The 15,025-nt window shown below is 41.4% G+C and overlaps 1 protein-coding gene across 7 annotated transcripts in view; it reads left to right on the plus strand.

Annotated features, from left to right (window-relative positions):
• LOC147241878 (partitioning defective 3 homolog) overlaps nucleotides 1-15,025 on the plus strand; it is a 390,131-nt gene that overhangs the window by 309,470 nt on the left and 65,636 nt on the right. For all 7 annotated transcript variants that reach the window (XM_086192266.1, XM_086192265.1, XM_086192260.1 and 4 more), the window contains one exon: nucleotides 7,292-7,585. In XM_086192266.1, coding sequence (XP_086048392.1) covers nucleotides 7,292-7,585 — 294 coding nt within the window. The remainder of the gene's footprint in view (nucleotides 1-7,291; nucleotides 7,586-15,025) is intronic.

Consider the following 15,025-nt stretch of genomic DNA (forward strand, 5'->3'; position numbering starts at 1 on the left):
ACTAAAAGACTATTACATATCAGGCCAAACATTAAATAAACCTCTATGTTTTTAGCCTTTATTTGAAGAGGAAAAAGTACGAGTAAAGTTGAGAGAATATCTTTGTAATTGTAGTCTTTTTTTTTATTTGATAGAGCCAAACAAGACCTTTGACATAATCTATGATGTTGTTTCAAATAAGCCCTTTTTGCAGTAACTCTTCATAGTAGACATTAAAAATCTTTATGTAAATGTCAATTCCTAAATAGCTTTTGTTTTCCAAGACCATTGGTGTGTTCGATCAGGTTCTGTCTACCAGCGTGATGTGAAATTGGGGACATAAATGCAAAATACAACGGTTTTTGACATTGAGAGAGGAATTGAGGAATGACAGACGAGTGAAGTAATGTTTAATTTGTGCAGTTTTTATATCCTGTGATGTTGGAGTCCAATATTTGCTAAAATGCTCGATGTTTTGTTTTGTCTTTTGAATTAATATTCAAAGTACATACTCAGTGTATAGAATTTGTTCAGAATACTAAATTAAATGAATAGTGCTGCGCGGCAAATATGACTCTTCAAATAAGTCCAGTGATCGGCATCGGCAGTTATTGATTAAAGTGATCAGTGATCGGCCAACTGGCCCAAAAAAAATGAAAAGATCAGAGCACCCTCACTATTAATATTCTTAACTTTTATGTAGTACAATGAGAAATTTCACTTTGATGTTGATGCTCTCCGTCATTTAACCATAGAGAATGTGACACAGCGCCACTGACGTGTGTGAGCTTTCAGTGCAGGAGGGAGAAACATTTTTTTCAGTCTCTTTGTACCTTTTCCCGAATCCCATCACTTAGCCTGACTGGGATTGTCCCTCTGTAAATGGAAGGGGAATCCTGTGGGAAATCAAGGCTGGTAATAATAAACCAACCTACCATGAAGCCAAGTCCATATTCAAAGCATGAAGGTACGGTGGCGCGGCGGCTCAGAAATCCATAACTTATTTTTTTTTTCCCACCCAAACTGTAATTCCTGATTGCCATCATTCTCTCGGCCTAAGGCACATGCTTTGATTGATTACATTGCTGCCGTAAAATATGGATCAGGCTTTACATGTTTCTGGAGCTGGCAGTAGTCAGAGAGCATTGTGTGTCAGCATGGCTCGGGATGGGCTGCAGCCAAACTCCAAGTTCATTTGACATTGGCCTTCATTAATTGAAGCGGTCGGTCTAGACGGGAGCTTTTAGCGGTTCAAAGTAGGAGTCAGCGTAGAGGTGAGACAGGTTAATTTAAAAAAATCTGCCATTTTTTTTTTTGCTGTTCAATAAAGCAGATAGGGTGATTATATGTATAACTCTGACCTTGATGCAATTCACGCATATTATGCTTCGGCCTGTGTTCATTACAGACACAAAAAAAATATGGAAAGAATTTTTTTTTTTTTCAAGATTTCTCCTGCATTGATATGTTGTTATGTTGGAGATTGAAAACGATGCACTTGATGGCAAACAGTAACAGCATATATTGTGCAAAAAAAATGGGCACATTTTTTTTTAGCTCTTCTGATTGGCTGTTTCCTGTCTCATCAAAGCAACTTTCGAACCTGTGGTTAGGCTGATCTTAATCTCTGTCTCACGCAGCAGCAGCAGCAGCAGCAGCAGCAGCCGTCACTCAGATATCCTTATGCCTGTGGACAGCACCCAAAGCACCCCAATCTCATTGGCTCCTGTTGAGAGGACTGTGGCGACAACAAATTATCTGATTCGACCCTGGGCGGGTCGGAGTATAGTATTGTCTGCTGACGTGGCCTTCATTCACGCAGGGCCATGGTTGTGAGGAAAGAGACTGAGGAACAGAGGTCGCCGGTGCTGCCTCTGTCAGTCGCTGACATATCTCTGCACATGGTCGCTCTGCAAAATACATTTTCACAGTCAAAGTGGGAAGAAAACAAAGACAACTTCACAATGTTCTTTCTTCATTTTGGCCTGAACTAGACATCATTCTGTCTGTGGCAGCTGATTATGATGTCCATTCTCTCTTATCTGCCTAGTTCTGGTTGGCTTCTAATCAGCGGCCAGCACTCCACTGCCATTCTCCGTGTTCCATCTCCTCAGATGACCACAGAGCACACTGTTTGTTTGTTGTTGTTTTTTTTTTTCCCTTTTCCCCCCAGGCAGCCCCCTTCATCTTATTTATTTGACTCTCTGTTTACTCTAGACAATAAAAAAAAACAACAGTGTTTCAGGAATGAGCCAGTCTGCAACAACCTCTACTGGGTGTAACAAATTGTTCTTTTTAATCAGAAGAGAGGCTTTTTTTGGTTTTTTTATTAATCGTATGTTTGTTCAGCTTTTAGCAAATTCATGCACCAAATGGAAAACTAAGCAATGTGCTTGGAGGTATCTCCCTCCCCCCCTTTTTCTATTTTTAACAGGGCTTTTGGCACTGATGTCATCATTCTATCAAACTACCTCATAATTCCAGTGTCCTGTTTGATTTCCATTTGGATAGCGAGTTCAAAGAAATGTTGAACTGGTTGACTTGGAAGCACAATTATGTTTGCAATTATATTGATACCTACAGCAAATTAATGTGGCGTGAATTAACACCCCAAAACTTGGACAATTATCTCTGCGATTGTATTTTTCTATTATGGGTCAAGAGTCAACATAATAGATGGGCTATCAGTGGTTTTTCATTCCTGCACAGAGAGTCATTTACTGCACTTTGATTAGATTCAGACACATTCTGCCCTCCATCTGCACTTCAGAACAATAGAGCCTGTTTTGATGAGGGGGGCATTGAAAAGAAAAATCCATTCAAGGCGGCTGAATAGGAAAGTAAGAGAGCAAATACATTCTGTTTCATCAACCATGGTAACAATGCATATTGAAGAGGCAGGCTTTCAAACTTTTAAGTGTGTTGACTTCAAAATGAGTGTTTGGGAGTACAATCCCTCCATCGCTACCCACCCGCCCTCAGGTAGATTAAACATTGACAAACATATGGGGAAGGAGTCTGCTGGCTTTGTTGGATGAAAATAACAGCACTCTTGGATAAACAGCGAGATTTATTCAGTGCAGAAAGACAGGACTTGAGGTGATCTGACAGGCTGCTAGCAGTTCACACCGGGCATTTCATTTTCACAATATCAAGTTTTAAATCAATTTCCTGACATGACAGTCTTCAGCATTCATGCACTGAATTGAACAGTATTTTGCGTTAGTTACTCTTGTAACATGTGGTTTTCTGACTCAATTTAGAGACAATGAAGGACAAGCAAAAAGAGAACAAAAGAGGTTGACATCCAAGTATGCTAAATGAAAGACTAGCATCGTTTTTTTTGTTGTTTTTTTTGACACATCATTTTCTTGAAGTTGTGGTCAGTCAGTGGATTGGTGGTTGAACTCTAATTGCCCCAAAAGCTTCATCATTAGACCGTCTAGACTGTCTGTTAGCCAGGAGGAAATGTCAGTGTACTGCGCTGTTATGAAGAACAAATGTTCATAGTTCAAGCTGTGCTGGGTACATGGGATGTCACTTGCTTCTTTCAAAAATAGAACAGAAACCGAGAGGCACTGTAAGATCGTGCAATCAAAGACGAGATAAACTAAGAAATTACTGACACATTACGGAGTTTATCTACTTTTTTGTTCTAATTATAAAACTTTGAATTTTAGAGCAATATAGTTATATCTCCCTGGGTTGGTTCCATTAAAAGCTACTGTGTCCTCTATGTCAAGTACTGTCAAGTAAAAGGAACTGAGAGAAGGGTGGTAATTTGGGCTGTACAGTAATTACGTTTAGCGTGGGCAGCACTTTCCTCATATAAAATGCAGGAGCATGAATTGGCTTATGATGTAGAGTGTACAGTATGTTGGGTACAGCAGTTGGGTGGTCTCCCAGGGGGAAGTAGGGGCTGGAGAAAAAGCAGTCGAATGACCCATTTCTCAAAACAAATGTTTACATATCACTAATTTTCTTGATTTGCTGTTTTACTCTAAGATCGTATATCATAATAGACAAGACCGGCTTGGGAAGTTGGCCACACAACACAGGACATTTTCCACTAGTTCATTCCTTGATAATATTAGGATTAGGCTGCATAATTCCGGATAGCTGGTTTGTCTCAAAGACAAACATGCTTGGAAAAAAATGCTGATTTAAGCAGGGGTAGATAGAACTGGGATTGGTCCTTGGGTGAGGCATGCAGCGCTGCTCTGGAGAGGATGTAAATGCAGGGAAGGATTTTTTTTTTCCATCCATCCATTTTCTACTGCTTATCCTGTTCTGGGTCACGGGGGGGTGGAGCCTATCCCAGCAGCTTTCAGGACAGGCGGAGTTCACCCTGGACAGGTCACCAGTCCATCACAGGACCAACACATAGAGACAGACAACCATTCACACTCACAGTCACACCTACGGTCAATTTAGAGTATCAATCAGCCTCGTCCTCTCTTGATGTCTTTGGACTGTGGGAGGAAGCTGGAGTACCAGAGAGAACCCACACAGGAACAGGGAGAACATGCAGACTCCACACAGAAAGATCCTGTGCTGTAGCCGGGACTGGAACCTGGAACCTTCTTGCTGTGAGGAGACAGTGCTGACCACTGCACCACTGTGCAGCTAATATTTATTTTTTGGGGGGGATAAAATGCCAAATGAGATTCGTTATAATTTGGAAAAAGTCAATGTGACCCATTCCAATAATATATTATAAAATCAAACGATAAACAAAACATAATATTTAAATACATCATTTTGGAAAATTCTGCTGGTGGCAAAACCTAGTGACAGACAGTACACGTTTACTAGCTAAGAGCAACCGCTAAATGCAGGTTTCATATAGTTAACTCTAATTTGTGACACAAATAAAATAAGGAAGTAATGTTAGAGAAAATCTTGAATACTGAAATTAGTCTAAAAACATAACATCTGCAGTAACACACTGATAAACCCATCCCAACAAAGGCAGAGATGTAAACAAGCACACTAGTTAACACACAAATACCTGCACATACAGATACTGATTCTCACACACACACACACACACACACACACACACACACACACACACACACACACACACACACACACACACACAGATACTGTAGCCCATGCAAATGCACACCCACAAAATGTAATTCATTCATCAGCACGCACACATAGACAAGCACAAACATACATACAATATGCAGGATCAAACCTTTACAGTTTAAGTGAACAACATAATCAATGGTATCAGAAATTAAAGCTATGACCTGGATTTTACACAACATCTCACAACATGAGAAGAGTGGATTGTGGAAATATTTTATTCCTTCACACAGAAAGAAAAAGACAAAAGCTGAGTCATATCCTTAAGCATTTATGCTTAATATCATCTTGTTGAAATGTACCTATTGGATTTATCATGTCTGACTCCTGAGGCCTGGAGAGGTTTCTTTGCTTTAGATTCATGTCGCCAGTCTAGCCAAGCCCATTATCTCATACCCAATGTCAATATTGCCATTTTAATGAATCTAATTAGTCCATAAAACGCCAGAGGGCCTTGAGATCCCAGTGGACTTCCGTAAACCTGTGGTAACATCATTGTCTGGACTTTCCTGGCAGAGACCTGACATCACTTTAGCCAGATGGCAGGTGAAAGGGCTTCTGGGAATTTGTGTTTCCCCCTCATTTGAGGCTTGTTTTTCATTTCCTGACTTTACAAGCCAAAGTGAGACCACACTGTGTGCGCATCAGTTGATTTTCTTCACACTGCGCTTTGTCTGTGGCAATGCAAAAATATACCAAACATACATAGAAGCTTTTCGATGACTGCATATCATGCAACATTGCATCAGGCCTCCATCAAAATCTTATTGTGCAGATAATGCAGAGAAAATGGGATTTTTGCCGGCTAAAAATAAACAAGGCAGTCTATGGGTAGGAAGTGGGAATTGGGTTAATCCAGCGCTGAAAAATGATGATTGTTTGAAATACGATTACTGTTATTAAAATACACATACATGGGAGACAGACTTAGGCTGCAGGGGATTTTTGCTCCGCTCCAAACTTGTCAATCATCTTTCAGCAGCAGGGGTGGGGGTTATGGGGGTGGAGTGGGGTCAGAGGCCATTTATGACCTAAGGTAATAGGGATGTGTAGCACCAGAGGGAGGTTACAAACTTGTATTATCTGTGTAGATGTGTGTCATGCTCACAGCAGGGGTACAACATCTGGAACGTGTGAGCAGTCTGGTGGCTGCTGCTATAAGGTCACTCTAATGGGAGGTCAATTCTCCTCCCTGTTTCTGCGCTCAGTATCCACCTTCCTGCTCCTACTATGCCAATTCTCCTCACTCCTACGCGTCGTCATGACTGAGTCTTGTTGGCTACACACATATGAGCATTCACATTGAAATAATCTGCGAGACAGAAAGGCCCGTGGAAGGCTCAGTTTTGTGGAAGTGGTCCCTTGGAGAGGAATAACATGGATTAAGAGGAAAGGATGGAAGGTGAAGGTTCTGACAGTTTCCCTCCTTCCTTCCTTCCCCTCCCTTGTTAGAGGCCTTGACAGATAGAACAGTGCCGTTGTCTGGGTTCTTTAATGGCTCTTAGAAAGCTGGATGTTTTAATGATACTGCAGGATTTCTCTCATGACGGGGAAATAACAATTTTCAATTTCCTTACATTCTTGCAACAGAAAAAAATGTGCAGGAGACGAGACCACAGTCTATAATAATTCATTTATAGTTGGATTGTTACTCTGAAATGCTGCTCTGTTTATCTAAACAAAGGTTTACCATTACCTTCAGTGACATATTTTCTTGCCATTTAAGTTTGTATTTGTTTACTCTCAAAAGAAAACATTATATCTCAATCAGGATTTTGCATTTAGTAAGTTGGTTCAGTTGTATTAAGTCAGTTGCTCGAAAGCTCCCTGGACATGAAAATAAACAAACCTCCTTTCCATCCAGAAGTCTATTTGAGATGATCCAATTGCATTCACTTGTGACTAAACATAAGGGTTTTTTTTGTCATTGTTTTTTGTTTTTATCTTAAAACAAAGGCAAACACAATCCACTGGCATTTTATAGATATGTCAGCCCATCCAAGAGGACTTAACAGCATCCTATACCATTCATGAGCTTAACTCCAACCACAAATGAAGAGGGTTAACATTATCTTGAGTATACTTTTCCCCCATGAAGAAATGATAATGAGTTGTGTTGTTGATGTGCATAATTGTTCTTTTCCAGGCCAAAAAAAAAAGAACGAGCAAGAAAAAAAAAAAAGTATTTTTATTTCTCGACTGTTTTTTTTCACAGAATACAGGCCAAGATGAGGGAGCTCCGGGAGAGGCAAGCAAAGGAGAGGGAATATGCTGAAATCCAAGACTTTGTCAGCCCCACCACCTTAAGCTCAGATGAAGAGCACACCTATGCTGGTATAGGATCGTTTGACTCATCAATTGACAGCAGCAGTCATCACCACTACCATCTCCCTCTGAGTCCCCAGAGTCCTCACCTTCCCTTGAATCCTGTCAACAAAAGTATGCCCCTAGAGGCTCTGTATGCCCAGGTCAACAAACCGCGGAGTGGACGCTCTGCAGCTCCAGAAAGGTAGGTGGCACTCAAGGAAATACATTTATATATGTGTGCGTGTGTGTGTGTGTGTGTCTGTGTGTGTGTGGGGAAAGCTAACCAATCTACCGTCACAAACTTTGTGTGCTGTGTTACACTTGGCACCAGTTCATTTACACCTCATCTATAATGCATGAGCTACGTTATTGTGTTTGTTGGGATTGTCATGGATGATGCGTATTGCTCACTTGCAATCAGGAAGGTTGAATCTATTGGCGAGGCAAAAAATACAACAGTGGCCTATCCATAATTCTCCATGTGTTACTGTTTCATACAGTATCAGTGTCTTTTTTTCATTATCCTTGGATCAATGGTAATCCTCCCCTGCTGTAAACCTCAGATGCTGTCACTCTGCATGTGAGTAAAGCTTTTTTGATTTACTCCCAGCTTTCATGTCAACAAGACAACCGTCTGATGAGCTGGCAATGCAGCATTACAAACCACGCATTGAGAGCCGCACAGGTATCTTTTTTTAGCTTTTGGGAAATCGAGAAAATAAACAAGATTCTGTGTTTTTTTTTTTTTTGCTTGAATCGATTAAGAAAAATGTTATCTGCAGTCTGTAATTGTTTTTGCAGTTTCCGTTGCATGGTCAACAAAGTCAACCCACCTACAGCTTGAATAATTTTATGTTAGCAAATCAGGGCGCCAACTGTGATAAACCAATATTATATATTTGGGATTTTTGCAGTATCCAAACCGTATGAATGCATGCACTTAAACTTAAGTCTTCACATTTTCTCACGTTATATACAGCATTCAACAGAAACATTGCCAGTTTAGCAGGTTTTTTTTGTTTTGTTTTTTAAGACTATGCATGGCGTTGGTTCTTCTGCTATGTATTTTTATGTGCGTTCCAGATGCCCTGCTGGTCATATCCAGTGGTGACAAGTTGGTTGTTCTGTTTTCCCAGAGTTTCCCTGGACCTTTCAGGGTATTATTACTGGAGTAAATCACCCCCCCTCACCCCCCCCGTGATTTACAGATGTCAGTTGGGTCCTTGCGACCTTTCCTAGCGAAGCTGAGGTAGTTTGGATTGTATGAGACTGAGACAAATCAGGTGTGTGTGTGTGTGTGCGTGTGTGTGTATATGCGTGTGCGTGTGCGTGTGCGTGTGTGTGTGTGTGTGTGTGTGTGTGTGTGTGTGTGTGTGTGTGTGTGTGTGTGTGTGTGTTGAGGTTTTGAGTGAGGTAGAATTGAGGGAGACACGGTGGTGCAGTGGTCAGCACTGTCACCTCACAGCAAGAAGGTTCCAGGTTCCAGTCCCAGCTCCAGCACAGGATCTTTCTGTGTGAGTCTACATGTTCTCCCTGTTCCTGTGTGGGTTCTCTCTGGTACTCCAGCTTCCTCCCACAGTCCAAAGACATCAAGAGGGGACGAGGCTGATTGATACTCTAAATTGACAGTAGGTGTGACTGTGAGTGTGAATGGTTGTCTGTCTCTCTGTGTTGGTCCTGTGATGGACTGGTGACCTGTCCAGGGTGAACCCCATCTCTCGCCCGAAGGCTGCTGGGATGGGCTCCAACCCCCCCCCCCCCCCCCCCCCGCAACCCTTAACAGGATAAGCTGTAGAAAATAGGTGGATGGAGGTAGAATTGCCATACTGTGCCCAACCCCCACCTCCCCATGGCAGTCGTACTAGATAAAGTATGACAAGGTTATCTGGCTTCTCTGATAACCAGAGAAATCCATGTGTCAATACAGTCAGGGATAAGAGCAGGCCACCAGTTGATGCTTCTTAAGTTTGGCATATGCCACATGTTTCGAGCCTCACTGAGTCATTGCTGCTGTTAACTGTTCCAAAGGAGATGCTGATGATAAATCTGACAATTGTAAAGATTTAATAATAAAGTAGAAAATAATCCAGGAAATATTTGATTTGCTTTCAATGAGTATGTTTTGAGAACACAAGACTGACAGTGAGAGAAGTGATGCCATTGACTCTCAATGGAATATCACACAACGTACGTACCATACTTTGGAAAAGCCTGAACAAAAAACAATGCTGTGATTGATCTCCTTTTCTTTGTAATTGCTAAATGGAATATTAATAACAATCTGCTCAGGGGATTATTCAGACTTTGATTTAAAAAGAATGTCTTATTGGTTTCCATTTTAATTTTTTGAATAATTTTCCAAATGTTGTTGCTTGAATTTATTCAGATTACATTACTTCTAATTGACCATCTGGTGAATGTGTTTCATTTTACAAACTTTTATTTGTCTTTTTTTTGTTGAAATTGGGGCAGCGTGGTAGTCGTGGTGGTGCAGTGGTCAGCACTGTCGCCTCACAGCAAGAAGGTTCCGGGTTCCAGTCCCTGCTCCAGCACAGGATCTTTCTGTGTGGAGTCTGCATGTTCTCCCTGTTCCTGTGTGGGTTCTCTCTGGTACTCCAGCTTCCTCCCACAGTCCAAAGACATCAAGAGGGGACGAGGCTGATTGATACTCTAAATTGACCGTAGGTGTGACTGTGAGTGTGAATGGTTGTCTGTCTCTATGTGTTGGTCCTGTGATGGACTGGTGACCTGGGGCTCCACCCCCCCAAAAAATTGAAGTTGGGATTAGTTTTATGCTCCTTTATATTTTGTGGCTGAACAGAGGGAGTCTTTGACAGACTCGAAACTTAAACTGCCACCTGAAAGCCACCTTGATAAGCACTGGCCTAGCTAGAGTGAATCACCTAGCAGTTCCCACCGGTTTGTTTACTGTCTCTAGACAACATATTCAGTCAAAGAGCAGATGTTCTCTTGCAGTTTACTTATTAGAGACTCTTGACTGAGGAGGGCAAGAGTTCCATTTCACAAGAAATTTGGTCCATGTCTCCAATTGCTTGTTACTGTACAATATAGTTTTGCATCTCAGACTCCTATTGTGTCTCTTGTGTTCTTACAAATTTCCATTCATTTAATGCCATAACAAAGGCATCCACCCATGACTCTGCAGGGCTTTCAAAGCTGCACTCTTGTTTATCTGCTACACTTCATAAGAGAAGGCTGCAGCTGGCTAAACAGCCCAGGTCTGTCTTTCTAATAAACCTTTGGTAATGGAGCCCTAATGGGAAGGTCACTGTGACTATTAAGCCGGAATGAGTCAGACCTGAACCTATAAACCCTTTGAGATATGAAAACTCCTGCTTTCTCTGGGTGGCCAGTGAATATGCACCCTCTGCTATATCAGATTTTACTGTTCCTCTGCAGGATCATGGTGCAACAAGAGCTCATTTGACAATTTATTACTAACCTCTATGTTATTAGAACTGGCAGCACCAGTCCTGAACCAACCAGTTTGTTGTCTGACAAAACTGAGGGCCACCAATAAAAATGCTGTCTTAAATTGTGTTCAGTTTTGTTAAAACCTTGTATAAAGCTAACATAAATATTAACTTTCACCAAAAGCTTGAATTCTGCTTTCTTTATTACAGGGTTTAAATGAAAGGGGGTCGTATACAAATTAACAGGGTCTTATTTTCAATAGTTTTGTTTCGCCTCGTTAAAAATTGTAGCAAAATGAAATGACCTAATTTCTCACAAGCGTTTAAGAAGCCAACCGTTCCATCTGCTGAGGGACCTTGGGGTTTGGGTGACTGGTGTTCGATGCTGCGTTTCAGCAAGACAACCTGACAGGTGCCAGACTCAGAGGGATTTGTGGGAAAGGAGCATGAAACAAAGCATCACCTTTGAAACTACAATTTGATTGACTGGTACTCCCATTACCCAGTGGACTTTCTAATGCTGCTTACACCATGAGCGAGAAAAAAGTTAGAGAGACACGGAGAGAGAGTGCAGGGGAAAGCAGGGAGAAAAAGATTTGGAGCTCACAGAGCTCAACCGCGCAAAGCCCTTGAAGTTCTCTGCTCAGCTGCTCTCGAGAGCCTTGCAGGCACAGAGAAAAAGAACCTAGAGATGCTCACCTAAAAACATCCCCTTTCCTTGCTCCTGCGCCACACTAAAATACAGTGTAAACCTCCACTTTGCATGGGGTTGAAATTGGATTATGAGGTAGCTAATGCATTTTTCAAAGCTGATAAAGGGTCAGGCTTTTCATCTCAGGTTTGTTGGAATATCTTCCCTTCTGTCTCACATTCTGATAGCTGGAAGGTGTTAACTTCTTCGATGGGAAACATTAATCTGCAGGGACAAATATTTCACACCTCAGATGAAGGGTCCTTAACAAATGTCCAATCCTATTTAAAGCCTGCTCCTGTGCGATTCAGAGCCAATTACTGCTTCAACAATATTTGGATCATCATCATCGCTAAGAGTGATCTTTGTTGTCTTGATTATTTTTTAACTCATCATGTATTTTGGATGAAGACACATTACATATACTTCATCAAGTGGGGCATGTAACCATTTGGTTTTATTGTGTGTTTGTCAGACTATTGGATGAATCCATTCAAGTAATGCAGACGGCAAAAAACAATGTTCAATCAGATGGTCTCATCCTTTATATTCTTTGCTTTCTCTAGTTTAGTGTCTGTAATTAACTCTGCAATCAACAATCTGTCTTTTTATAGTCTATATTTTCATTAAGATGCAATCAAAATGAGATTAGCAACAATTTCTGACTGCAACATCTGTAGCTTTGATTAAATCCTACCTCTCAATAATTCATTGGTAAACAAATGAATCTTTTACGACCCCTGCATCTGTGTGTAGATTTTAATAACAGCTTGTAAGTCTCTAATAACATTTATTGTTGTTCCCAGGAGAGTAAAATTGATATGTCTAGCATCAAGGAACAGTTTGCTTTAATGAGACACATACATTAGTGGTAGCTAATTAAATTTTACTAACCCCTTTGAATCTGTTTTTCTAGGGTGTTTTGTTTGGTATGGCCAACCTTGTGTAGGTTGCAAAGCTAAATAAGACTTAGGATTGATAATGACTATATCACCTTTAATTCGTGGAGATGTAAAAAATGGTTCTAGATTTTTTGTTTACTGTTATGTGCTGAGATTTTTCATTAGTCTCTGATTGTCCTAGTGTGGATGGCGGCACGGTGGTGCAGTGGTCAGCACTGTCGCCTCACAGCAAGAAGGATCTGAGTTGGAGCCCCGGCTCCAGCACGGTACCTTCCTGTGTGGAGTCTGCATGTTCTCCCTGTTCCTGTGTGGGTTCTCTCTGGTACTCCAGCTTCCTCCCACAGTCCAAAGACATCAAGAGGGGACGAGGCTGATTGATACTCTAAATTGACCGTAGGTGTGGCTGTGAGTGTGAATGGTTGTCGGGACTGGAACCTGGAACCTTCTTGCTATGAGGCGACAGCGGCGACCACTGCACCACCGTGCCGCCCAATAAAAAAATATATCATAGAAAAGGGACAATGTGGTGATGGGGTGAGTCCTGTGGAATGTTAGCGCCTGCTGAAGAATCTGCAGGTGTAATGAATGACATTTGGTGAATCTTTGGGTCAGCTGTTATCAGTATCATTAGGTACGTCCGCTACACCTGGTAAACCTGTGCAGGCAGTTTCAGTCACTGAACAGCTTTGAAAGAGCCCCATGTAAACCTTGTAGATAGGCTACAAAACAAGGTTGCAAGTCCAATGCACACACACACACTGATTTCTGCCCTTTCCTCCCATCCTGCTCTGTACTATGGTGATAGTGCATCAAGCCTAATGCACCAAATGCACATCAGCCTTATCACAGGGGTTCTACAGAGATAGCGATGTGTATCTCCCAGGCAAAGCAAGTGAATTATTTTTCTGGTCTTTTTTTCATTTTTTCCATGCTCCCGCTTCAAAGAGGGCCCTGTGGGATGGATGTGATGAGATGGAGCACACAGAAGGCAATTTATGCTACGTTTGTACCATTACGTTCATTTAAGAAAGCAAACAGCCTGAAAGCAGATCGGGAAAGAGAGCAAGTGGAAGAGAGATAATATAGACCCACCTCTCCTTCAACTCTACATCAAGTGGATCAAGCTGATCAAGGTTGCCTAGTATGTGTTTTATCATTCCTTCAAGGAAGACATGCTATGTTAGCTAATGAAACTTCACAAGATGAAGGGACCTGGGGTAACTCGGCACATGAAAATGGGAACGGGATTTTTTTGGGGGGTGGGTTTTTTTTTTTGTCTTTTAAGGAGGGGTAGGAGATGCGTCTTTAGTAGATTCTTTTTGATTGAATAACAGCGTACAGCTCCTACTGCATGACCTTACTCTGTGAGAAACTCTTGTTTTTCCCATGAGAGATAACCTCATTTCATAAATTAATCACAGGTTCTCTCCACTAACAAAGCATCACAGCTCTCATCCCTGCTAAACCAAACACTCCCACACAGCCATGCCAGAAATACATCAAGTAAGGAATGTTAGCCAGTGGCAGGTGACCACTGAGCATGGCTTTGGACCATCAACTGTGTCAGCAGCAAACAGATGACTCTCATAGAGGGAGTGTTTGTGGTCTCCCATCTCACTTTAAATGCAGCTTGTAGAACACAGAGAATCGAAGCACGACAACGATGGCAACACAAACCAGGCGGATACAATAAGTGCTGATTGATCTAACGCAAAGTTCTATGAGTTTATAACATTTAATAGCAATGAACACAAAAGGAAAAGTGGAAAGTCGACAAATTTATATTTCCCTAGATAATCAAGTTAATATTAGTCCCTATGAAAACCCTGAAAATCACATCAGTGTGTGTATTCTTGATATATGTCAGTTTTCTAGACATTGAGCATGACCTATGATATTATACTGCAAGGCTCAAAGTCCTTGGGAAAAAATGTTTTTAATTTTTTTTTTTTTTTTCTATTTGACTCTGCCTAGCCTCTCCTCCAACTGCAGATGTGGTTTACACATTGGACTTCTCATAATTGAACGTGCACTCTAGCAATTTAGGACCTCACTGCTGAGAGGCAGATTAGAAAATGTCCAACCTTTCCAGTTTGTAATCAAGGCGCTTTTTTTTTGTACTCACATGCCAAGACACACTAATAACCTCAGGGTTGTGCTCCCTCCAGATCCAAAGAAGACATTTTACAACTGTGTTTTTTTACAGAATTTTTACAGCTGCTACGGCAGACTAATACTTAAGTAAACTGACCCGTATTTGTAAAATTGGTGGAGCGCCACCTAAAGATTGTCACAGTGAACCCTAATCTCTGTCATTCTCCTGCAGTAATAACAGATCCCTACCGATATCTGCAGTGTGCTGTTTATTTAGAAGTTTGATACTGCCCAGTGGCCCCTGCATCAATTACCAGACTGTGTCCTGAACACTAAGTGGTTGCTGGGGTATAGCTATATCTATAAGTTCAAAGTCCATTCTAATCGAAAGCCAGCCGGTGTGGAAAGGGCACATAATTGAATTTGCCTTGACCAGCTAAGCCAACAAGTCTGTGCACACAACAGAGACAAACAGTTTTATGTTGTTTTTTGGCTTGTTTGTTTGTTTGTTTGTTTGTTTT

This window comes from Aulostomus chinensis, chromosome 21, assembly GCF_037954235.1.
Source record: "Aulostomus chinensis isolate RoL2024-O1b breed Wild chromosome 21, RoL_Achi_v1.0, whole genome shotgun sequence".
NCBI lineage: Eukaryota > Metazoa > Chordata > Actinopteri > Syngnathiformes > Aulostomidae > Aulostomus > Aulostomus chinensis.